Source organism: Lycium ferocissimum, chromosome 4, assembly GCF_029784015.1.
Source record: "Lycium ferocissimum isolate CSIRO_LF1 chromosome 4, AGI_CSIRO_Lferr_CH_V1, whole genome shotgun sequence".
NCBI classification, from domain to species: Eukaryota; Viridiplantae; Streptophyta; class Magnoliopsida; order Solanales; family Solanaceae; genus Lycium; species Lycium ferocissimum.
The window spans coordinates 40,281,790-40,306,602 of NC_081345.1; the positions used below are offsets into that span (position 1 = coordinate 40,281,790).

The 24,813-nt window shown below is 35.2% G+C and overlaps 2 protein-coding genes across 2 annotated transcripts; both read left to right on the forward strand.

Annotated features, from left to right (window-relative positions):
- Nucleotides 1-2,386: 2,386 nt before the first annotated feature.
- On the forward strand, nt 2,387-18,373 carry LOC132052908 (ABC transporter G family member 31). The gene is made up of 26 exons (XM_059444625.1): nt 2,387-2,547; nt 2,656-2,891; nt 3,012-3,513; nt 4,815-4,935; nt 5,033-5,121; nt 6,253-6,337; nt 7,259-7,421; nt 8,474-8,550; nt 8,663-8,807; nt 9,121-9,422; nt 9,488-9,769; nt 10,574-10,890; nt 11,020-11,180; nt 11,249-11,352; nt 11,485-11,641; nt 11,739-11,801; nt 11,874-12,004; nt 12,082-12,414; nt 12,525-12,815; nt 12,899-12,982; nt 13,391-13,524; nt 13,632-13,859; nt 15,362-15,533; nt 15,709-15,796; nt 16,845-17,011; nt 17,688-18,373. The coding sequence occupies exons 3-26, from the start codon at nt 3,179-3,181 to the stop codon at nt 17,952-17,954; spliced, it is 4,296 nt and encodes a 1,431-aa protein (XP_059300608.1). The 5' UTR covers nt 2,387-2,547; nt 2,656-2,891; nt 3,012-3,178; the 3' UTR covers nt 17,955-18,373.
- A 1,691-nt stretch (nt 18,374-20,064) lies between these two features.
- LOC132054700 (uncharacterized) lies at nt 20,065-24,436 on the forward strand. The gene is made up of 5 exons (XM_059446669.1): nt 20,065-20,214; nt 20,596-20,744; nt 20,839-20,887; nt 21,672-21,814; nt 24,151-24,436. The coding sequence occupies exons 1-5, from the start codon at nt 20,166-20,168 to the stop codon at nt 24,235-24,237; spliced, it is 477 nt and encodes a 158-aa protein (XP_059302652.1). The 5' UTR covers nt 20,065-20,165; the 3' UTR covers nt 24,238-24,436.
- The last annotated feature ends 377 nt before the right edge of the window (nt 24,437-24,813 follow it).

A 24,813-nucleotide genomic window follows, 5' to 3' on the forward strand; every position in this document is an offset into this window, starting at 1 on the left:
TGAAGTATGCATACCTTTGAGATTTAAAATTTAATAATTCTGTTATTTTTGTAATATTAAAAAATAAAAAATTAGATTTTATGCACCTATTTTGTCTATAACAGCCAACTATTATTTAAATGTCAAATGTTGTTATAGGTGTATAACAATCATTCTCTATAACAGCCAAAAAAATTTGAACCGAACGATGCTGTTGTAGAGAGATTTGACTGTACTTACCTTTCATATTTTACAAAACGTCATTTGATTCAATACACTTGCCTATCATTAATGTTGAAGTATTAATTACGTTCTTGCAACAATTCTTTCTTCCTATACTCATTCCCTTCCATATTGTTTATCCATTTTTCCCTTTAAACGCCCTTTAAGAAATTATATATAAAAGCGTATTTATATCACATTACTCTTATCTCCTTCTAATAAATTATACTCTAATCAATATTGATTATTTTAAAAAATAATTAATGTGAAGGATAATAGGAATTTTCCTTATTAATTTTATCTTGATTTTATAAATTGATAAGTATTTTTTAGACGGATATTTGTAATAACGTAAACGACTAATATGAAAAAAGGAGGGTGTTACTCAAGTTTTCAATAATTAACGACACATCAACATGCAATGCACCTTATAAAACTTGAGTACCATTAAAATGGACGGGAGTATATATGTAGGTACCTAATTCGAATGAAACCGTTAAAATTGGAGTAGTACTTTTCTTGTTTCCTACTTGTTTTATTTCCTTTTACTTGTCCAATATATTAAAAATAAAATTTTCTTTTAACTTGTCCACCGAAGTAGATAAGTGGACACTTAAATGTTGTTAATCTTAAGATATTTGTTAATCTATTACTCCCTCCATTCCATAATAAGTGGTGTTTTAAGCTCATGCACACCCCTTAAGAAATTGCTCATTCCTAAAAATTAGAAGTGTTTTTACTAACTTATTCCTAATTAATTGGGTATTTACATAAAATACTGTGTTTATATAATTAAATGCCTAGAAGAAAAAAAATGTGGTTAATGAATCTTGATTATTTAAACAAGGGCAATTTTGGAAGAATTTGCCCAAAATATTCTTAAAATCCTAAAACACCACTTATTTTAAAAAAAACTGAAAAGCCTAAAACATCATCTATTAGCATTTATACAAAGATTGACACTTGAATGTTGTGATTCTATGAATCAAGGTTCTTGATGTATGGGACGGAGGGGAGTAACATGCAATGCTCGTTGATAGAAACTACTCCTTGAAAAGTTTCCATAAGGAAAATTTGCACGTGTGATTTCTGACTAAAACCCCTTTACATTCCCAAAAATATACTCTCACGTGTAGGTAGTACATACTTCCTTCGTGCACACCTCTTAAAAGAAATACTTCCTTCATTTTATAATAAGTGGTGTTTTAAGTTTTTCAATTTTTTTTCAAAATAAGTGGTGCTTTAGGATTTCAAGAATATTTTAGGCAGATTCTTTCAAAATTGCCCTTGTTTAAATAATCAAGATTCATTAACTATATTTTCTTTTTCTAGACATTTAATTATATAAGCACAATATTTTATGTCAATACCCAAGTTAATTAGAAATAAGTAAGTAAAAACACTCATAATTTTTTTAGGAATGAGCAATTTCTTAAGGGGTGTGCATGAGCTTAAAACACCACTTATTATGGAATTGAGGGTGTACAAGAGAAAAACAATTTATGTTTAGTGTTTTACCCTTAGCATTAATTACTCATATTTCCAAATCATTTTTCAAATATTAAGACTATACACTAATTAATATGGGTATCATGGTAAAATAAACACTTCATTTATTATTTCTTAAGGGTGTGCAAAGTCCATAGTGGACAAGTAAAAGTGAACGGAGGGAGTATGTAGGTACCTAATTCGAGAAAAATCATTAAAACCAGAACTTTTTTTTGTTTCCTACTTGTTTTATTTTCTTTTACTTGTCCAATATATTAAAATTAAAATTGTCTATTTACTTTGTCCACCTAAGTAGACTAAGAGAGAACTAAATTTGTTTTTTCAATCTTACTCTTATCACGAAGTAACTAAACATTTCTCCAATTTATTGAAATCTTAGTAATCAAATTCAGATAAATATGTAATTTAACAAAATATATACTTATCGGACAAGTAAATAGCAATGGAGGGAGTATGCTGAAAAACTGAATCCGATTATCATGCCTCCCAACTTCTAGAAAACTTTTAAAAAGAAAAAATCGAGAAAACGTGAAGGCAAGTAGCCACGTGTCCTAATAATTTGACCGGAAGAAGAGGGCAAAATTAAAAACAACCGGTAACTACCCAGAACAGACGTCACGAAGAACGTCACGCTTAGGACTTTTTTTCTTAATTTGAACTCCTTAAAAAATCCCATAAATGTAACTAAATAGTGACAAAGTCCCGCTTTAACAGAAAGACTCCTACTCAACCAAGCATATACAGAAACAAATGCTTGAGAAAAGGATCGGACTTCAAATCGTCTAAAACTCTTCCTTCTACCTTGTTCACTCACACGTAGAGAACATGCACGGCTGCGTAAGAACAACAGCGTTACGTATTAGATGATAATTATGTGTCTAACATTTTTTTATTTTTTATAATCGTTGATTAAAAGGAGACATTTTTCTCAATTTTTTGTTATAGCTATTGCAGCCGCTGAATCAGTCATTGGACTAAGAGAAATAAGGTTAGATCGCTCGCATTCCTCATAATACTACGTTCGTTTTGTAAGTTGATCAGAGGACGGTTCGAGACGTGAATTAATTCGCATCGACGATCGAGACTGTAATTGGACCCAAAAAAAAAAAAAAAAAAAAGTAGAAATCGTTATTAAGTGATAGTGAATTGATTTTTGTCTGAAATGGCGGCGTCAAATGGAAGTGAGTACTTTGAACTTATATTGATTGCGGTTAATATAAATTTTGTAGCAACATTTTCTGATGCTTTTGATAATCTTCAATTAAAAGGAAACATTTTCTCAATTTTTTTTTTTGTTATAGCTATTGCAGCCATTGGACTAAGAGAAACAGGCTAAGATTGCTCGTATTCCTCACAATACTACGTTCGTTTTGTAAGTTGATCGACAGGACTATCGAGATTGTTATCAAGTGATAGTGAATTGATTTGAAATCGTGATCAAGTGATAGTGAATTGATTTTTATTTGAAATGGCGGCGTCGAACGGGAGTGAGTATTTTGAACTAGATGTGGAGGCACAGAATGAGAGTTTCGGTAGGCGTTCGAATGCGGAATCGGTAGCGGAAGATGAGCAGGAGTTGATGTGGGCGGCATTAGAGAAATTGCCTACACGGAAGCGAACGAATATGGCTTTGGTGAAGCGAACAACGGATGAATCTGATGATAGTGTAGGAGGAAAGACTGATACTGTTGATGTGAGAAAACTTGATAGGGATACTCGCCAGCTTGTTGTTGATAGAGCAATGGCTACTTCTGAACAGGATAATTACAAGTTGCTTGCTGGGGTGAAAGAGCGTCTCGATAGGTATGATACATTCTCTGTATTAATTGATGTTGCGAATGTGTATTTTATTTTGTCTCTGCATGAATCTTATGTATTTCATATTTCGTTGGTTTGAGTTATTTTGACTAGTTTAATTAATGCAACAGGATTTTACTGCTGAAATGTGTTTCATTTAGTTATCTTCTCTTCTTTGATTCGTTTTTTGTTGAAGTCCAAGCTTTATGAAACTTTTATGAAATGGCACCATGTTAGGTGTAAGTTCACTGTAGCACTGAGCCAACCTGCGTTGAGTCGGGCTAATTAACTAAACTCTTGCTGAGCCAAGTTCAATTGAGCTTTACTACAATTCAGTCCAGACTTTTCTCTAATATAAGATTAATTGATTTATAAAAAATATACAAGAATTATGTTAATTTTACTTCTGAAATTAAAGTCGGTTAAATCATAAATTCTGCCGAGGGTCTACCGGAAAACAACATCTCTACTCCCAAGTAGGGATAAAATCTGCGTACACTATACCCTTCTCAGACCCTACTTTGTGGGATTTCACTGGGTATGTTTTTGTGGTTAAACCAAAAATAAATAAACAATCAAGCAATTTACATTAGACAATTTGAATTACGAGAACTAAGTTTGTTAAACATAGTTAACATAACTATAAAATAATCTTGAAGTTGTAATGAATATTAATTAGATTACATAAATAAGAAGCAGGAAAATTACTAGGACAATTTTATAGTCTATGCATCTAAGTAGAGGAAGATTTATCATCACACGAAACAAAATATATGTTGAATTCCAATTTTGTTCGAATGCGCTTGGATTAAATATATAGAACGTTAAATTGAACTTGCAAAGCAAATAAAATAATTTCTTTTACAAGATTGACCTTCATTAATAATTCTAATTCTTAACTGAAAATCTTGAATTACAATGCAGGTCACCAATAAAGTACATCAATTTAGGCCACGGTTACTAAAGTTCTATTTGTGTCAAGAAAAGTCATTGTGTTGATTATTCACTTTTATTTTTATTTGGTATGATGACGACAGTTAAGATTTATATGGAGAAATGAGATTCGTATAGCCGAGTGCCAACCTCAACTTGTTGGGATTGAGATGTAGTTATTATCATAAATTCGTAGATGGCATAATCTTGAGGAATTAATCAAGGAAGCGGTAACAGTTTGTGCAAAACTTTTTTTTTTTTTTTTTAATGTAAAACTAGCGATTCCTGTTATTCTTTTTGCTAATTTTCATAACTAGCAATAGTATAATTCATAGCGAATTAATAACGGCTAATTATTTTCATTCCGGAAAAAGAGTGGGATTGGAGATTCCTAAACTTGAAGTTCGATATGAGGATATAACAATTACAGCAAATGTGAATGTTGGCTCCAGAGCTTTGCCTACTTTGCTGAATTCATTCCGTGATGTCTGCGAGGTAAACCATTTAATCCTGCAACTAATTCTCTATGTTACTCTTTTACCTTAGTCTTTAGTTTATGATAGTTTCTCTAAATGCATTTCATGAATTACAGAATATATTGACTGGACTGAGGATATTCCGTCCTAAGAAACACTCTCTTACCATTTTGAATAACGTCAGTGGTGCTGTAAAACCTGGGAGGTAAGCTTTTGCCTTTTTTTATTTTTATTTTTTTAATTTATTTTTAAACCTTTCCAGTTTTTGGATTTCTTACTTCTGATGACTGCCTTGTGTATGAAAGAAGCACTGTTGTTATGTTGGTAGCTTTTAGTTGGATCCCTTTTAGTTACTGCTCCTTTCAGTGGCGGAGTCAGAATATTCACTAAAAGAGTTCAAAATATTAAAAAGTAACCATACGAAGAAGCCAAAGGGTGTTCAACATCTAATATACATATATATATATACATATAAAATAATTTTAACCATGTATAAACAGTTTTTTTTTCCGCTCCCCCTCAGCCCTATGTGGCTCCGCCCCTGACTCCCTTAGGTCTATTTTACTTGTCATGCGTTTTTTTTTTTTGCACTCCAGTAAACATTAACTAGAGGGTAATTTGACTAAATTATGCTTATCTATTACTCCTCTCAGTTTAATTCTACTCTTTTTTTTTTTGCACCACATTAATATCTCTCCGTATTTATAAGTAAGGATAAAAATGGAAGCACACAACTAATTATATATCTTCATTTTTTAAAATGATAACTATTTTGGACCAAATCTTTTTTTAGTAAGAATGACAAGTAAAATGGACCTCAGGGAATATGTATTAACAACATACTTAAAATTTGTAACTACTAACACGTGCACTGGAAGTCTGGAAGGTTATTTAGCCTGGATATGATGTGGCTTGTTGATAGAATCGATAGTTTGAGATGCTAGAACAGAATAATCCGCCGTTGGTGAGGGGATCACTGTATGGCAACTAGGAGTAACACATAGTAAGCCGGACACTAATTCATCCAATAATGTTGGAACAGTCGAAATAGCCAAAATCTGGTCCCACACTCCGTCAAGTTCACTGGGAGAGGATCCATAGTGGTGATGTTTTCTTTGAAAGCAGTTACTGGCTTGATCAATGTTGGACACTAATATGTACAATGCTGCACCTTCTGATTATTTACCCTACCTATCTAACAGAAAGAAAAGAAATATCTACTGAAAGTGAAAACAGCTTAGTACTAAACAAATTCAAATATAACAACTTATAGTTAGTAATTTGACTGCAAGAAAAGTTGCATATTATGAATCTTTGTTTTTATTGCTCTTGATAGGATGACACTGCTCCTGGGACCTCCTGGTTCTGGAAAAACTTCATTGCTTTTAGCGCTTTCGGGGAAGCTTGATAAGGCCTTAAAGGTCAGTACTAGCTCATCTCTTGTATGGCCGTCGGATTAATAATCCTTGTCTTCCTTAATGGACTCTGAATTCTTTTGAAAAGATTCCCTGATGCTATAAGCTCTTATATTAATGTATACATCTTAGATTCAAGATAATTACTCTCAGTGAAATGTAGAAATCATGTTTATCTCAAATATCATCTTGTGAACATTAGTGGCTCCAACTTCTAAAATTCTTAATTGACCTTATAACATACGTCACCGAAATTCTGTGTAACCAAGGCCTAAAAGGTAGGAGTTCTGGGGATATAGCAAAAAGAGCAAATAAGAATAACTGAGGCTTTTATTTTTCCATGCTTTGCTGGAATGGAAACTTTACATCATGATGATCAGCGCGAAGTTTTGATGTTAGTTAAAGCTGAAGCATTTCTTCTCCATGCTTAATGCTTCTTAAATGCTGGACTTCTACTTTAAGTTCTTGGAGAAGTTACTAGAGATTTATAAGTGCAGAACTACGTGTTTCTATTCAAATTAATGTACTAGTGGTGATGCTTTCTTTGAAAGCAGTCACTGGCTAATACACTTCATGTTTGCTCTTTGCTTTATGGATGTTTTATTGATAAATTAATTCAGAGTGGTGAAAAGTTTAAGCTTCTGATTGTTACCATGGCAATATTTTCTAGTCCCTTAGTTTTTCTTGGTGAAAACAAATAAATCCTGATCAGATAATAAGCGTTTTGTTCACTTAATTTGAGGGTTATGTCTTCTCTATGATTATTTGCTGCATTGGGCCTACCGTTCTTACTTGCACCATTCATTTAATATATCTCCACTTCACTTTACTTCTTTAAAGAGCACCTGGAGACGTTGTGTTCCATTGAATTAAAATAAAATAAAATAAAAAGAATACCAAATATAATTGCATAACTCTTTGTTTCAGAAAAGAGGGATTATCACATATAATGGACATAAGCTGGATGAATTTTGTGTGCAAAGAACTTCAGCTTACATAAGTCAGACAGATAATCATATCGCTGAGTTAACTGTAAGAGAAACTGTAGATTTTGCGGCTAGATGCCAAGGTGCAAGTCAAGGTTTTGCAGGTTTGTCTAAACATTTCCACTTCATGTACTTGATGAATTCTCCTTCTATATGGCATGGGTTTCCTTTAAAATTTTGGTTACTTGTGCAGATGTCTGTCACAGCTTTCCTGAAATCTTTCATATTATCATTGCGATAAGAGTATCACTTAGAAAACGGATGTATTAGGCTTCACAATTAAGCTTGCTGAACCATGTTTTATCGTTTTGCTCTATGTTTTTTCTTAATCTGGTTTTATTCTCTCTGCATTTACATGTACTATTACTAGCTGGCTTTGAAGAAGAAAAATGAACTAGGCAGAATCCATTTGCATAAACGGAAAAATCAAAGCCCCTCCATGCTCCCCACCCAACAAGAAAAAAGAAAGAAAAATCCAGAAAACTGTATCTGACAATCTTATGTCTTGAATAGAAACAACATAAAGGAAAGTGATCCCCAGAAAATTAATTCCTAAACAAAAGTTTAGGAAATATGTAGAACTGAGAAATGTCCTAATTTTGAGAAGTCAAGGTGTGATCACTTCTTCATTGTCAATGACAATGAGATAAAATAAAAAAATAAAAGGACTATTGCAACATCTTTTTTTGCGAAGGTTTTACAGCAATAAGATTGACCAAAGCTTAATGGAATTGAACATACAGGTGCTTTTGGAATTTCTCTGTTTTTTGGACGTGTTGTGAATGATGCCTTTATCTAGTTCCATAACTTAGTCTTGTGGTGAAATACGGTAGGAGTCTTAGCTAATTCCCCGCCACGCAGGGCACATTCTATTACTTAGTAGTGTTAAGACTGAAAAGCATTAAATTTCCAGATAATATCTTTCCTAATATATTTTACATCCATCAGAAAACTTCTCCACTTGATTACTAAAATTATGCCTGTTTTTCTCTAGAAGTTGCAAGAATATTTAGAGCAAAGGCAAGTATGTTTCTTGTCATGTCTTTAGTGATTGATATATCTCCAACTTTGCCTGCTTATCAGAGCCAATTAAGGCTTATCTAATATGACATAGCATGTTTTATTCCCAAACCTGCCCTGTAAATTTCTTTTGCAGATTATATGAAAGATCTTGATCGTCTAGAGAAGGAAAGAAATATACGTCCAAACTCTGAAATAGATGCATATATGAAGGTTTGATTTGAGTTTCTCTATCTTCCAGGCTAGTTCGCTCATGCTATATGGTTTCTCATGGAGTTTTATGTCATTTTCATGTTGGCACTTGTTGCAATCAATAACTGGTCAGGCATCTTCTGTTGGTGGTAAGAAGCACAGCGTGTCTACAGACTACGTCTTGAAAGTTCTTGGTCTAGATATATGCTCAGATACAATAGTTGGCAATGACATGATGAGAGGAGTTTCAGGTGGACAAAGGAAGAGAGTTACGACAGGTATATCTCTCTCTCTCTTAAATAATTCTGGTTGTGATGCAGCAAATATTGACTCCGTAGCCTCTTCATAATGGTGTTAATTGTTAGGCAGCACAAAGATAACCTTTGCATAAATTTTGTTTGTCTGTGGGGTGACATGTTTCCTTATAATAGTTAGGGTGCTTGAACTAAGTAAGATAGCCTGAACTCAGTATATAGTTTCGAGATTCCAGCAGACTCTATTTTCTGGATGTATGAGGGGAAAGAAACTTGGGTACGTGGAGTTTGAGCTCCAGATGATAGAACAGTTGCTAATAATGGTTTCCATACACAGGAGAAATGATAGTCGGGCCCAGGAAAACACTTTTCATGGATGAAATATCTACTGGACTTGATAGCTCTACGACGTACCAAATTGTCAAGTGCTTAAGAAATTTTGTTCATTTAATGGACGGAACTTTGATGATGGCTCTTCTTCAACCTGCACCTGAGACTTTTGAATTGTTTGATGATCTGGTATTACTCTCTGAAGGATATGTTGTGTACCATGGTCCCCGAGCAGATGTTATTGAATTCTTTGAATCATTAGGATTTCAATTGCCACCCCGTAAGGGCGTTGCAGATTTTCTTCAAGAGGTACTCTTCATTTGGTGCTTTATAGAACCAAGGTACATTTGGTACTTAAATTGATCTCTTCGCAGGTTACCTCAAGAAAGGATCAGGCACAATACTGGGCTGATAATTCCAGACCATATGAATTCATTCCTGTTCATGCAATAGCTGAAGCGTTTAGAAACTCCAGACATGGTCAGGAGTTAAAATCCTTCCTTTCTATTCCATATGATAGATCAAAAGGCCATCCTTCAGCTCTAGCTACAACGAAGTTTGCTGTTCCCAGATGGGAGCTCTTTAAAGCTTGTTTCTCGAGAGAATGGCTTCTAATGACTAGGCATAGTTTTCTTTATATCTTCAGAACATTTCAGGTATGCTTGTAGTTTACATTCTTTATACCAGTCTGATTCGCCTTCTTTCGTTTTCTGCCTTTCAATTTCAAAATTCAAACTAACGTAAAATGAGACTTATCGTTCCTTCTTTTTTTTTTTTTTTGTCTTAGTGTCGGTCTTTTCATAAACTACTCATCATTTACACATATTAGCTTCTATTTTGAACTCTCCAAGCTGGTCAAACAAGACCATCTAAATTAGATAGAAGGATTTATTAAGCAAATTCATAATGCATCAGAGGCTGAGCCAAGGAATTGAAGTTTATGGGTTCTACATTTGCACCGAATACAATAGTTCGTTTTAATTACTGGGTTAGAGTTTATACATATTTAATAGATTTTCTAATACAAATATAGATTATAATCAAAAGCTATTGGGTTTTTCCAACACCCCTCTGCCCCTGAATGCATGCCCATCGTGAAGTTCTAAGATTGAGAACGTTAGAGGAGAAACTATCGGTGTATTCGAGCTGGTAGGGAGTTCAAGTCTCAACTGTACCTCGTATTCAATTATGCATTTGATCCTTCAGGCCTGTATGACTTCTATAGGATGGTGCACAATTCCATATTCAGTATAGACGGTGGGGTGTATAAATGAATGCTTCCAAGAAGATGTCATTTGGGCCACTTCTCATTTTTCAAATGATTTGGATTAGTACATCAAGTTGTTTCTTAGACACCGTAGCATCCCCTGCATCAATAGCTTATCATTTTGAGCATCTCTGTAGAGTTGTTAGTCTCTAAATTTTGATGTATCACAGACTTTTCATACATATGTTTACAGGTTGCTTTCGTTGGATTTGTAACATGCACAATGTTTCTAAAAACACGGATACATCCCACAGATTTGGTGAACGGCAACTTATATCTTTCCTGCTTATTTTTCGCTCTGATTCACATGATGTTCAATGGATTTTCAGAACTGCCTATGTTAATATTTCGCCTCCCAGTATTCTATAAGCAAAGGGATAATTTGTTCTATCCTGCATGGTCATGGGCCTTCTGTAGTTGGATTCTGCGTTTACCTTACTCGGTAATTGAAGCTGTCGTATGGTCTTGTGTTGTGTACTGGTCTGTAGGTTTCACACCTGGTGCTGAGAGGTATGTTCGGTTTCTTTCCTCTTTTATTCTCTTCGATAATTCGCGTATTCTGTTATTTTTTCAGCAGACATACAGACAAGGCTACGTGAGATTGTTTATCCAATTTATATCTCCTTTTAAATGTTCCAGGTTTTTCCGCTACATGTTTGCACTCTTTGCAGTACACCAGATGGGAATGGGTCTTTTTCGATCAGTAGCTTCTATCGCACGAGATTTAGTTATCTCAAATACCATTGCATCAGCTTGCCTGCTCGTCACATTTTTGTTGGGCGGTTTTATTGTGCCAAAAGGTAAGTTTGCACTTTTCTTTAGTTTTTAACTGGAATTCATTTAATTAAAATGGGGTCTATCCTTGCAGCAATGATCAAGCCATGGTGGGTATGGGCCTTTTGGGTTTCACCATTGACCTATGGACAACGAGCTATTTCAGTTAATGAATTTACTTCCACACGATGGATGGAGGTGTGCTCTCTATACCGCGGGAATACCGGATCTGTTATTCATAGACAAAAAAAAAAAAAAAAAAAAAAGGAATGAACAATTATATATTCTAGAAGCTTAATCAGTTGAACCATTTAAATTGAAATTTTGTAGAAAACAACCATTGGAAATGTTACTCTTGGGAATTCCATTCTGCAATCGCACAGCATACCAACAACCAATGATTGGTATTGGGTGGGAGTAGGTGCTTTATTGCTCTACATTTTGTTCTTCAACGTTATTCTGGCTTTAGCCTTGGCTATTCTCAACCGTAAGTATATTGAACTCTTGTATTATAGATTTAGAAATTGCCAACATATTGTTGCCAGTATTTGCTAGATTTTATTTTTCTCTTTTTGTTCTTTCAGCAATAAGAAAATCCCAGGCAATTGTCTCACCAGAAGAAATTGGTCAAAAATCAGCAACTGATGGTAAATTATCGCCTCTCTCGTGGCTGAATGGAATGTGTACTTCTTACCCATTTCCGATAATATTTTTGGCAGGAAGTAGTAAGAAGTCTGAGTCAAATAGGGACGCTGGCCAGGAGATGACTCAAAAAAAGGGGATGATACTGCCATTCCAACCACTGACAATGACTTTCCATAATGTCAAATACTTTGTTGACATGCCAAAGGTATCCGTACTGAAGAATTTGTTTACCTGTACATGTTGAATCATATCATATCTAGCAGAAAACGTGTACTTTTTCAGGAAATGAGTTCAGAAGGAATACCTGAAAGGAAGCTGCAACTACTGTCAAATGTTAGTGGAGTATTCTCTCCCGGTGTTCTTACCGCATTGGTCGGTTCGAGTGGAGCGGGAAAAACCACATTGATGGATTGCCTAGCTGGAAGGAAAACCTCTGGATATATAGAGGGTGACATTAAAATATCAGGATACCCCAAACAACAGCAGACTTTTGCTAGAGTTTCAGGATATGTTGAGCAAAATGATATACATTCTCCTCAAGTCACAGTTTTTGAATCCCTATGGTTTTCTTCTTATCTACGTCTTCCCAAAGAAGTGAATAAGGAACAAAGAGCGGTAGTTGCAACCGCCTTCCGCTTTTACTTTTTTATCTTCTGAACTTCAATATATTCTGATTGATCTTTTGGTTAAAATGCTAAAACCTATTTGACTTTCTTATTCTGCAGGAGTTTGTCAAAGAGGTAATGGATTTGGTAGAACTTAACTCTCTAAAGAATGCTTTGGTAGGCATGCCTGGCAGTTCTGGCTTATCAACAGAACAAAGAAAGCGCTTGACAATTGCAGTGGAACTTGTGGCAAATCCTTCCATAATTTTCATGGATGAACCTACATCTGGGCTTGATGCACGAGCAGCAGCCATTGTAATGCGAACTGTTCGTAATACTGTAGACACCGGCAGAACTGTTGTTTGCACGATCCATCAGCCAAGTATCGATATTTTTGAAGCATTTGACGAGGTATGTAATCAAGCTATTTCTGTAATAGATAAGTTACATGAGGTGCGCCAGGGCATCTACTCAAGCAGTGTTACAACATGCAGCTGCTTCTTATGAAACGCGGAGGACAAGTGATATATGGGGGAAAGCTTGGGGAGAAGTCACAAACTATGATTGACTACTTTCAGGTACATGCTTGTGCTTCCATCATTCATTTAGTACAATTATTCCAACTGTTCTAGGAAAATGATTTTCAAGAGATATAAGGTGTCTTGTACAACTTTAAAATTGATAGAAAGATCCTTCTAGGCTTTTTCTTGGTGCAGAGGTGTGGGGGTGCCTCACTGATGTTTATCCGCATTCCACTGCTTCGCTCTCATATTTAATCTTCAACTAGTACTACTAGGTTAATTATATCAAGTAATTTCATTGTGGTCTGTATATATATTGTTCACCTGTTGTACAGTTGAAATCTGGTTGTACCTATAAACAAACAATTAGATTTCAAGTATATGATGCATAGTTCCTATATTTTGGCTAATCACTTTTCTAAAGCTACTGTTCATGCTGCACGTGTTTGTGAATATGTTTTGCAGAGTATTCCTGGGATACCCCCAATTCCTAGTGGTTACAATCCTGCAACCTGGATGCTTGAGATAAGTACGCCAGCTGCTGAAGAAAGAATAGGAGAAGATTTTGCAATACTATACAGAAATTCTGAGCAGTTCAGGTGATCTTAATAAATGTCTTCATCGCCTGACGTGTACTATTTATTGCTCTCTTCTCTTTTCCTTTATTAACAATTTTGTAGGACTTGTATCTTTTTTCTAAAAATAGGGGAGTGGAAGCTTCAATTAAGCAGCTGAGCGTCCCACCTGAGAACTCAGAACCTCTAAATTTCACCACCACGTACAGTCAAGGTGCATTTTCTCAGTTTAGGCTCTGTCTCTGGAAGCAAAGACTTGTATATTGGAGAAGTCCGTCCTATAATGCTGTTAGGTTGTTCTTCACAACATTGAGTGCTCTGATTCTCGGTTCTATATTTTGGGATGTCGGTTCGAGAAGGTAACTTTTCTTTTATGAAATATCTAGAGCAAATTATTGGATAATTCTTTCAGTCTCTATAAAGCAGACACGGGTGGTCAATTGTTACTCCCAATATAGTTGTGGAACAACTTCCCCTACATGCTATTTGCTGGGGATTCTTCAAGAAGGATAAATGGGAACAATAGAAGGGTCGCTATTCTTTTTCTTTTTATTAAGGATATAGACACAACGTCTATGGACAAAATGGTTGGATTGCCAGATTGAAAGAGCAGAACTATGCAAAATGACACAAGTCGAGAAAAGAAAAGAAAAAAACAAGTAAACTAGCAATTAGGACCGTTCTTAGCACCATATAACCATAGGGCTAAGATTGAATGCAGGATTGGATGTGGAGATGTCAGTACAAGAAAATGGTCGGAACAGACTGTGAAGACATGGAGAACCAAATTCACACACTTCATGGAGAACCAAATTCACATACTTGTACTTACTTTAGGAAATAAATTGTATGAGTCAGGGTAAATTCCAAGAACAAAATGCACAAATTTCTTCTAATCCTGGTGACGGATAAATGGAGAAGCTGTCACTCTATATCATTTCGGGAGATTTTCTTTTCATTCACTCTCTTATTTGGGTCAAAATGGGGTAACTTCATTTAAGCCCTAATTGGTTCCTCAATGAAAAAACATACAGAACAACAACAACATACCTGTATAGTCCCACAAGTTGGGTTTGGGTAGGGTAGAGTGTACCCAGACTTTACCCCTACCTTGAGAGGTAGAGAGGCTATTTCCGATAGACCCTCGGCTCAAGAAAAGCAACTCCAAACAGGCAGAAAAAGAAATAACGGAAGTGAAGACGCCATGTCAAAGCATATGAAAAAGAAAAAAAAAAAAAAAGGAACAGCCTCTACAAGAAGTAGAAACAATAGATAACAACAAACATCGAAGGACAAGAAACTACATGAGTAATACTAAACTACTAGCGAGACAACACTCTACTACCTACTAGCCTTTTACTCTAATCCGTGTCCTCCACAACCTCCTAACTAAGGTCATGTCCTCGCTAAGCTAGAACTGTGCCATGTCCTGTCTTATCACCTCCTCCCAATACTTCTTCGGCCTACCTCTACCTCTCCTAAAGCCATCCATAGCCAACCTCTCATACAGAATGTGCTAATGCAGAAAAAGTGAAAGTGGTGAGATCAGGCAAGGTGGTGTAAGGTGGGTTGTGGAACGGAGTTGACGAAATCTTACATTTTGAGTAGGTAAAGCTGAAGGAATAAGTTACATGAGTTTCGTCTGTCATCTTCATATGTTTCTTCCCTCAATTAATTTGTTATGGATTGCTCTTTTGAATACTGTGTAAGTTGGACATGCCATTGTAGTCTATAAGGTTTTCCAGTTTCCAAATTTGGAGTAATGGCTATTGATTCCATTAACATTAAAGCGTTTATTGTACCAATTTTCTTCACGATTCCCACAATTAACTATGGTGGTACACTTGAAATGATTCCACAGGGACTCAACTCAAAATTTGTTCGTTGTTATGGGTGCGCTTTATTCTTCATGCTTGTTCCTGGGGGTCAATAATGCTTCTTCTGTACAGCCAGTAGTCGCCATTGAGAGAACAGTTTTCTACAGGGAGAAAGCAGCTGGAATGTACTCTGCCTTACCATATGCAGCAGCTCAGGTTAGCCCATTCACATCAAGTGCATCTTAATTTCTTCAATTTGCAATAAGTATAAATAGTATGTTGGTGTTTTAAACTACTCAATAAGAAGCCACAATGAACTGGTTTTAGAAAGAAAAAAAAATGATGTGATTGATTACTAATATAAAAAACCTTCTTCTCTTTTGGAAAGCAGGGGCTAGTCGAAATTCCATACATTTTCATGCAGACCATATTATATGGAGTTATCACATATTTCATGATCAACTTTGAAAGGACTGCTGGTATGAACTAAGGACTCTTATTTTTCATGATCAACTCCATATTGTCTTTACTCTTGCATATCCCTAGTTCTTCAAGCAATGGGCTGATCTACCGTTCTGGTTGGTTTTTTTCTCTGGAAACCGTTCTGCTGTATGTTACCCCCAAGGATTACATCTGCTTTTCTATGGAAGTGTATTTGTCTAACATAAATATCAAAGAGCATGGTTGCATATATCATTTTCTGATATTTTACAGGAATGCTTACCATACATTCACATTCTTCTTTGTGTAACGCAGTAGTTGGATCACTATGTTGCTTTCACTATTCAAAGAAATGCCATTCTTGATAAACCAAGCCTAAATATAGTTCCCAAAAGTAGTGTAATGTGATCTTCCATTCCCAAGGATGTTATTACAGTTTTAGCTAGTCTTGAAAGGCCTGTTTGCTTGCCTTGTGTCACTCACCCATCTGTTTGTTTTGCAGTCTGCAGCTTATTATGTCTGTTTATTTGATTCGTGGATTTGTTTCTTCAGTAATTACTGCAGTTTATGTTCAAAATTTATTAAAATAATCCATGAACAGGCAGTAGTTCTTTTTGCATGGAAGTAAACAATTTAGGTTTGGATTTTACCCAGTGAACATTCTACTTCTCTCTTGTATCTTCTCCTCTCTTCTTTACGAAACCAGCCAACTAGATAGCACAATTTGACTTGTTAACCAAGAAATAAAGATGCATATGCAACAAAATGGCCATTGAAGTCTCAGCCCTTCCTATATTGATCAGTGAAAATTAGAGAGATGTACATCTTTCCTATGACATTACGGTCATTAACTTCAATTCATGTTAGCTAATATATATATATATATATATATATATATATATATATATATATATATATATATATATATATATATATCTGTTGTTACTCGTTTCAATTGTGATATGTTAATTACATTATTCCATGTCCTTCCTCATAAACGGCGCTCGTTGCAACTAAGTTAAATTCCTTGCTGTTTGCACTTGGTTGTCAGATAATCTTACTCGTGTTTGTATTGGTATGTTGCAGCCAAATTTTTCCTATATCTAGTGTTCATGTTTCTGACGTTCAGCTATTTCACCTTTTACGGCATGATGGCCGTTGGTCTTACGCCAAATCAACATTTGGCTGCTGTCATTTCATCTGCATTCTATTCGTTGTGGAACCTCATGTCTGGCTTTCTTGTTCCACTACCTGTGAGTACTATTTTCCTCATAATACACTCATCATAAATTACCGCAGTTGGGTGTGTGCTTAAGAAAATTACTCTTCCTATTTCTTTTGTCTGCTTATAGTATTTAACTCGAGGACTATGGGTAATACATAAGTTTTATTATCTTAAAACGCAGGTGATGTTGATTTAAGGAAATAGTAACAGTCTCTTTTTAGAACTGTTGTAAAAGAATGGAAATAGAAAAATCCAGCACAACTTTATAATTACAGTAATTTTCAATAGAAAAATTCAGCTCAACTCTATAAATACAGTAATTATTATCAGAGGAAGAATTTGGAACCATATTTTGTTTGTCAATTGAACTGTGGCTTAGTGTAGAGGCTGATGCGACCTTTTTTGTATGGGTTCAACTTAACATAGTAACCACTAAAATTTTGACAAATACTGTATCAAGTTCGGAATTCATAATTCAAAAGCACAATGAGTTCGGTGCTAAAACCTTAGTAGTTGAAGTCATTAAGTTTAAATCCTTGACTGGCCTTTGGATTATCGCGTAAGAGCGTGTTTGTTGGATTCTGCAAATCTGTTTAAGTGTAGAGTGCACCTTTTGTTAAAGCCAACTCACGGTTTCCTCCGTTTGGATCTTTTTATGATAACCAGTCCTTGTGAATTTATTAATTTTTCTCTTTTGCATACAGAGCATCCCTGGATGGTGGCTATGGTTCTACTACATCAGCCCAGTGGCGTGGACGTTGCGAGGCATTATTAGCTCTCAACTTGGTGATGTCGAAGAAATTATTTCAGGACCCGGATTTGAAGGCACTGTTAAACAGTATCTGGAGGTCAGTCTAGGTTTTGGACCTGGATGGATTGGGTGGTCAGCTGTCATACTTGTTGCATTTAGCTTGCTCTTCTTCGGTGTCTTTGCAATATCAGTCAAAATTCTCAACTTCCAAAAAAGATGATGAGACATTGAAGATCCTTGGAACTTGGAATGTAACTTCTTCTTGGCATGAGTGGATGGCTGATCTTCAAAGGCCCAGCAATGAAGCATTCAAAAACTTAGTTTTGTATTTAGACTATGGATTCATTTAGACAAGTGGAGGTTGCTTTGTAGAATTTTTTTGATCAGACCCAAGACTACAGAAGTTTTACTATGTTTGCCTTAGTGCAGGATATTTCTTAGACAGGATTAACGCCTTTAGTGCAGGGTATTTCTTAGACAGGATTAACGCCTTTAGTGCAGGGTATTTCTTAGACAGGATTAAACACATGCAATACTGAATTTACTATATGAGAATTTCTTTTCATCATCACCCAAATTACTAGAGGGGATGAAATACCCCTTTGCCTTCACCTTTTCTTAAGAGAGATGTTTCTTGATACATTAATTAACTCTACATGTTGCATTAATCTACTTTGCATTATTATTGCCAGTATTTACTTTGATATATCAATTGGAATCACAATGTATTTTTTTCATTTTTTCACTAACTGGTCAGTGTTCATCCAGAACAAGCATCATTATATTCTGAGTAGAGAATAAAAGAAACCTGGTGAGTTTTTTTTTGGTGTGTACTGAATATGAGAGCGAAAAGATTAGAGGGGAGATCCTTTGATTTCCTATGCTTGAGTTGGGATGTATGCAAGTCTTTAGCAGCGGATGTGTTCCCCGTTCTGCCTTCGACTCATATTCTCTATTAAAAAAAATGATAATTACAGTAAACTCACATTCATTGTTATACGAGTGCAGTGATAAATCATTCACTGATCAAAAAATTTGAATCCGCTTTTTATTGCATAGGTTAACTACTGCTCCAATCCTGAAGCGGCAAATGTTGAATTAGCACGAAGTAATTATTTCACAAAAACTTACTACTGTACATAAGGAAGGATCCAAATTTTTGTAGTCCTCACAAGAATTTTAAGTTTATGGTATTGCCACACATGACTTTGTTTTATCTTTCCTTGCCTATTGTATCATTTTTTGGACTCATTGTTTCGCTGAAGTCAATCTTTACGTGGGCATATTACTACTATATTATATATTTTATAACTTTTGACACTCATATGAACTAGTTGGTCACGATTGGTATCCCATTCCTTTTCTTTTTAGGCTTAGTTGGTCACGATCAGTGGCGGATCCAGAATTTTCGTTTAGGGTGTTCAGAAAAAAGAAAAAAAAAGCTAAATATAATTTATGCAGGGTGGTCAAAAGTTAATATATGCACATAAACACAAAAATTTTACCCTATATATACTGTAATTTTTTGCCGAGGGTGTTCAGGTGAACACCCTCGACAACATGTAGATCCGCCCCTGGTCACGACTGACATTCTCTTGGATTCAAACTATTACTCCGACATCTTGTCAGTTAATCACGGCCAAAGGCAGATCCAGGATTTTAAGACGGCGGGTGCACTATTATCTTAACATAAACACCAAGAAATTTTTTAATGACGACTGAGGGATAATACTGTGTCGGACCGGTCACTAATAAAGATAAATAGTTGACGAAAAATACAAGTATATATAGATTAAATATGTGTAATAAATAAAATTTAACACGATTAAAACAAATGAAAGAGATAACTCGGTGCATAAAGTTGTAAATACGTGGTAACGATGCGGAGGTTCGAATATGGGCAAGCCATTTAATGCTTATTGTTTAAATATAGGCTCAAAAAAATAATTAAAAGTGATATTAGTTCGATCCCATGACATGATATGATATCTAAACTCGATTGAACATTAGCTTCAGAAACATGGAACCAGATAATAGGAGAAAGATACATTTAATAATATCGAATTGCAAATTGGGACTTGTGTACTTTTTTTTCGTAACTCAACTTTCAAAACCATTTTTTATGAGAAAATTGGTCAAATATAAATCTATTTCTAATGTTGACAAAATCATTTCACAAATAATTTAACAAAAATAGATTATTACTCTCCCAAAAGGGTATAGTTGAAACACTATTTGAAGAAAAATAATTTTCAAGTAAGTTTATATATAAACCAAACATGCCTTAGACAATCAGACTGGACCGGGTCTAGAAGATCGGAGACAACAATAACCAACCAGGAAGAAAGACAGCCGAAACAAAGAACAATTCCGCGCCAAGAAGGACCAAAAATTAGAAATTTCCCAAATCAAAAGCTGAACCCTAAAATTAATGGCTGAAAAATTGGCCCCTGAGACACGTCACAGCTTCGTCCACAATGGTTACTTCTAATTCCTCTTCCTCATCTACTACTTTCTTCTATGAAGAAAAATATTTTATTCATAAATCTCTGTATGCTCTTTACAATTTTCCACACTAATTGGTTAGAATTTGGTATTTTAATTCACTTCTAAATAGTAGAATGGGGAGTTTTAAGTTAAATCATTTCTAAATATAGAAATGTATCATTCTTTTTTGGGCAAACTAAAAAGAAAAGTGTATCACATAAATTGGGACAAAGTGATTATTATAGATAGGCTATTTTTATTGTTAGGAGATTGTAGAGAGCATTCAAAGTTTATGATTTTTCTAAATAAGATATATTGCTTCATCTTGCATAAAAATGATAACGTTGATTGTGGAGTTGACAATTGAATTTCAGGCCAGAAGGTGTTCGAGTGGGACCAAACGCTTGAAGAGTTGAACATTTACATAACTCTTCCAGAAAATGTCCCTAAGAAGCTATTTTATTGCAAGATTGAGTCTAAGCGTTTGGAAGTTGGGATCAAAGGCAATCCCCCTTACCTTAATGTCAGTTCTTCAATTTCTTAGCTCTATATAAGATGTATATTTAGTGTTATTTCACCAAAGGTATTACCTTTGTTTATTTTTGTTTTCTCTGCAGCACGATCTTATGAGCCCTGTTAAGACCGATTGTTCCTTCTGGACTCTAGGTAATGCTTTATTTTCCTTAATAGGAGTAAGGTTTTCTTTAATTTTGGAAACAAAATTTCCATGGAATTGGCCAAAATGGAGTGGAATTGATATATAGGATTTATATAGCTTATCTTGCTAGTTTGCGATTGATGCATAGTAGTCGTTGGTGGTAACAGAAGTCAATTTCTGGCACACTGCTTTTGTTGATTTTCTCTTGGTACAGTGGTACTGGGTGAGATCTTTTAGAAAGCAGCTCGAAGCAACTCATGTAGTTTTGCGCATATTAAATACTAGTGGTCAAATGTCTCTGAATGTCTTAGGGAAGTTGAAGGGTGTGAACTTTATTACTCACTTGGTCCCAATTTATGTGACATTCTTTCCCTTTTAGTCAGTCCCAAAAAGAATGACACCTTTCTATATTTAGTCACAGTTTAACTTTAAACTTCCTATTTCACACTTAGTGAGATGATTTATAGCCACACAAATACCTATTAGCTTATTTTAGACCACTAATTTCAAAAAGTCTTCCTTTCATTCTTAAACTTCATGCCTAGTCAAATACCTTCACATAAATTGGAACGGAACGGGGGAGAAGTTCAGAACACTGAGTCTAGTCGGACCAGCTATTAATAAATATAAGAGTCAGCTGTTGTAAGTTGCAGTTGGGTATATTTGTGTGAAGTGTTACTCAGTTCCATGGACCTTATGAGGTTCAGATATGCTTAGTTTGAATGATCATTGATAAATCGCTAATAGCTAGTATGCCGATAAATTCGTTCTAACTTAGATGGTAAATGGCAGAGGATGATATACTGCATGTAACTTTACAGAAGAGGGATAAAGGTCAGACATGGTCTTCTCCTATAATGGGCCAAGGGCAATTGGATCCTTATGCCAGTGATCTTGAACAGAAAAGGCTCATGCTTCAAAGGTTCCAAGAAGAGGTAATATTATTAAAGCTCCATCGAATACCATGTTGCATTTCTTGCACTCTTCTGTCATTTAGGATACGGAATACCTTTTATTGCTTCTGTTGGTGTTCATGGGATTGCTACTTCAAGCTGTTCATTCATGTTGATGCATTGAACTGTAAATTGCTACTTGCTTGTTTACCTTTCTTTCTTTGGTTGACTCCCCCCCCTTCTTATTGGACTGACTAGTCATACTCATGAATTGGTTGACCCTTTCTACGTATTGATTTTTCATTATTTTTTTATTGACCGTTTTATTCGAGTTAATCATATCTGATGATTTTCCCCGAGGTGGCTTCCACGTGGATTGGGTTCATAACTTCAGATGAGTTCATCTTCTGTTTTAAGATTGTTATAGTTTATAGGAGCTTTGAAATTCTGAAAGCAATGAAGTTACCTTTAATAATAGGGAAGACCTCCTAGAAAACAGTATTTTACCTTTAGTAATAGGGAAGACCTTTAATAGTTTATCAGCTATTTGCTGGAGAACTCTTTTTCTCATCATCAACTGGCTTTAACGAAGGCTGATTTGGTTGCCAATAATTTGTTATGCTCATCATCAACTGGCTTTAACGAAGACTGCTTTGGTTGCCAATAATATGTTATGCTTGTCTGCCGCTTTCTGCAGCAATCCCTTGTTTCACTTAGTTCCTTGCTTCCACACTCTATGGCTCAGTTCTCCTTTCGCATTCGTGCAGCTTATAAAAGAAAGAAGCGAATGATAGGTCATTGAACTTTAATTCCAAAGTAAAAGTAGGATTACATTACTGTTCCCTCTTTACCTTACTTAAGCAAAATATTACTGTTTCCTGTGTAGAGAAGCAGCGTTTTTGGGAGCATCAGAGAAGCTTGTGTCCAAAACCCCGAAGTTCTTTTCTTTTTTTACAGAAATTAAGACGAACTGCCCTGAAGAGAACACTATTATCTTCCATGTTTAACTAATGATGTGATAATGAACTCTTCGCTAGGCAGAATGTTACGTGCAAGTAAATGTTAGTGGAAATGACACATGAATCAAGATAGAGTTACATGAGTGTAATTTTGTAAGTGAGGTTCATATACATGACAAATTTTCTAGAAAGGCTAAGCTTTTAGGAAATCTATATTGATGCTGGTGATGGTTTGAAGTTGCTAAATGAATTAGATGATTACAAGACTGGAGAGATAAAGAGCTCTACTATTGAATGTTTGTCACTTGAAAGTCAATAGTTACTTGGGCTACTAACCAGAAATGTCGTGCTCTTCTATGTACTGAGTGAGCTTGCTTTTTATAGCTTCAATCAGTGTAATCAGTCCCTTAGATGATATACTGTGTAAAATTGAAAGTCTCACTCACTAAATTTGAGTCCGTGACTCCTGACGTGTTTTCTGTATACTAATCTGCTGTGGCAGTTCTTACTGGCATTTCAAAGCAGATCCAGCTCAACGATTGCAGGCTATTGATATATTGTTTGTTCGATCACTGCTTACATTTTCCTTAGGAGTTACCCTTATTTTGCATCCTTAGGAGTTACCCTTATTTTGCATTTTTAGGTGTAGTTACTTTTTGTATTTTTGGGAAATGATACTCCATAGTTATATTGACATCATTCTCATGCTTTTGGGTGTTCGGATTGTATGCATGATTATTGATAAGCTAGACTCCATGATTACTTTAGCAATTCCATATCAAATTTGGCTGCTACAGAAATTTTAATGTCAAAAAGCCATAGTCCACACTCCACATAGGTTCAATTGCTTTAAGGTTTACTTCTTGTCATTGTCTCTCTTAACAGTATGGTTTTGTGTCCGTTAATAATTTAAGACATGTTGTCTCACACGCGCGCTATGTGTTTATGTGTATGACCATGTATTTATATTGCTTCAAGCCTCATGAGCAGTCTATCTGAATAATGCCCTTTTTGGTCAATTTCTGGAGTATTTTCTATTGGATTAAATTAGGTCATCTCCAGTTAGCTTCCTTTATTTTCTCTATGCATTTGTAATTTGTATGCAGATGAACGTTAAACTTTCAGACATATTGCTTGACCTCTGGTAGACAGTGAAAAGGCTTGTCTTGTCAATATCTTGGAGTTCTATTTTTTACCTGCTTATCTGTCTTGAGCTGTTTTGCATCTTCTACATACTGTATATAAATTGGAAGCAGAAATGGTTTAAAAAGTTACTTTTTGTTAATCTACCTTCTCAAGGTAGGGGTAAGGTCTGCATACACACTACCCTCCCAAGACTCCACTTGTGAGATTACACTGGGTTTGTTGTTGTACATTTTGTTAACTTCCTTTTGGTAACAAAAGTTTTCTTCTCTGCAGAATCCCGGTTTTGACTTCTCACAGGCACAATTCTCCGGGAATTGTCCTGATCCAAGGACCTTCATGGGGGGAATTGGCTCAACTTGATATCTACTATCTTGAAAGATTCATTGTATCTATGGACCTTACTAGATATGCATTGTCATGATAAGAAGCAGGCTGATAAGCTCTCTCCACTGAAATTCCTAAATGTATTATGAAATATTACTTCGGGGTAATCACCTTGTTCACTGTTAAGGCTTATTAATCACTTGGTTGTTGATTGAATATAATGATCCTTCAGAACGATTTAGAATTCATGCAATTCTTCAAAATCCTTGAGGAATGTCCAGGTTAATGTTATTAGTCAGGCTAGGTTGATGGATTGGAAATATGGCCGTCCATCATCCATAATCCAATGTTAAAGGTGCATTAAAAAGAACCAGCGAGGGCATGGAATTAAAAAAATTGGTCATGGTTAGTTTTCCCTTTTCCCGGAATATTATTCCAAAAGACTGTTTGTATATAGAATTATTACAATTTTTTGGAATTCGAAAAACTTTAAAAACTTTTTTTCGCATTTTTCACTTCAAATCACTGACAAAAATTCAAATATAACTCCAATTTGTGTCCAAACACAATTTTAATTTTCTTTCGACTTGAAAACAAATATTATTTTTTTCA

Bases quoted from the DNA above. Each gene is read 5' to 3' on its own strand.
- LOC132052908 (XM_059444625.1), top strand. From the start codon at position 3,179: ATGGCGGCGTCGAACGGGAGTGAGTATTTTGAACTAGATGTGGAGGCA. The intron at 11,802-11,873 runs GTAAATTATCGC...TATTTTTGGCAG, and splicing joins TCAAAAATCAGCAACTGATG to GAAGTAGTAAGAAGTCTGAG. The intron at 15,797-16,844 runs GTATGAACTAAG...GGTATGTTGCAG, and splicing joins CAACTTTGAAAGGACTGCTG to CCAAATTTTTCCTATATCTA.
- LOC132054700 (XM_059446669.1), top strand. From the start codon at position 20,166: ATGGCTGAAAAATTGGCCCCTGAGACACGTCACAGCTTCGTCCACAAT. The intron at 20,215-20,595 runs GTTACTTCTAAT...ATTGAATTTCAG, and splicing joins TCACAGCTTCGTCCACAATG to GCCAGAAGGTGTTCGAGTGG. The intron at 21,815-24,150 runs GTAATATTATTA...TCTTCTCTGCAG, and splicing joins TTCAAAGGTTCCAAGAAGAG to AATCCCGGTTTTGACTTCTC.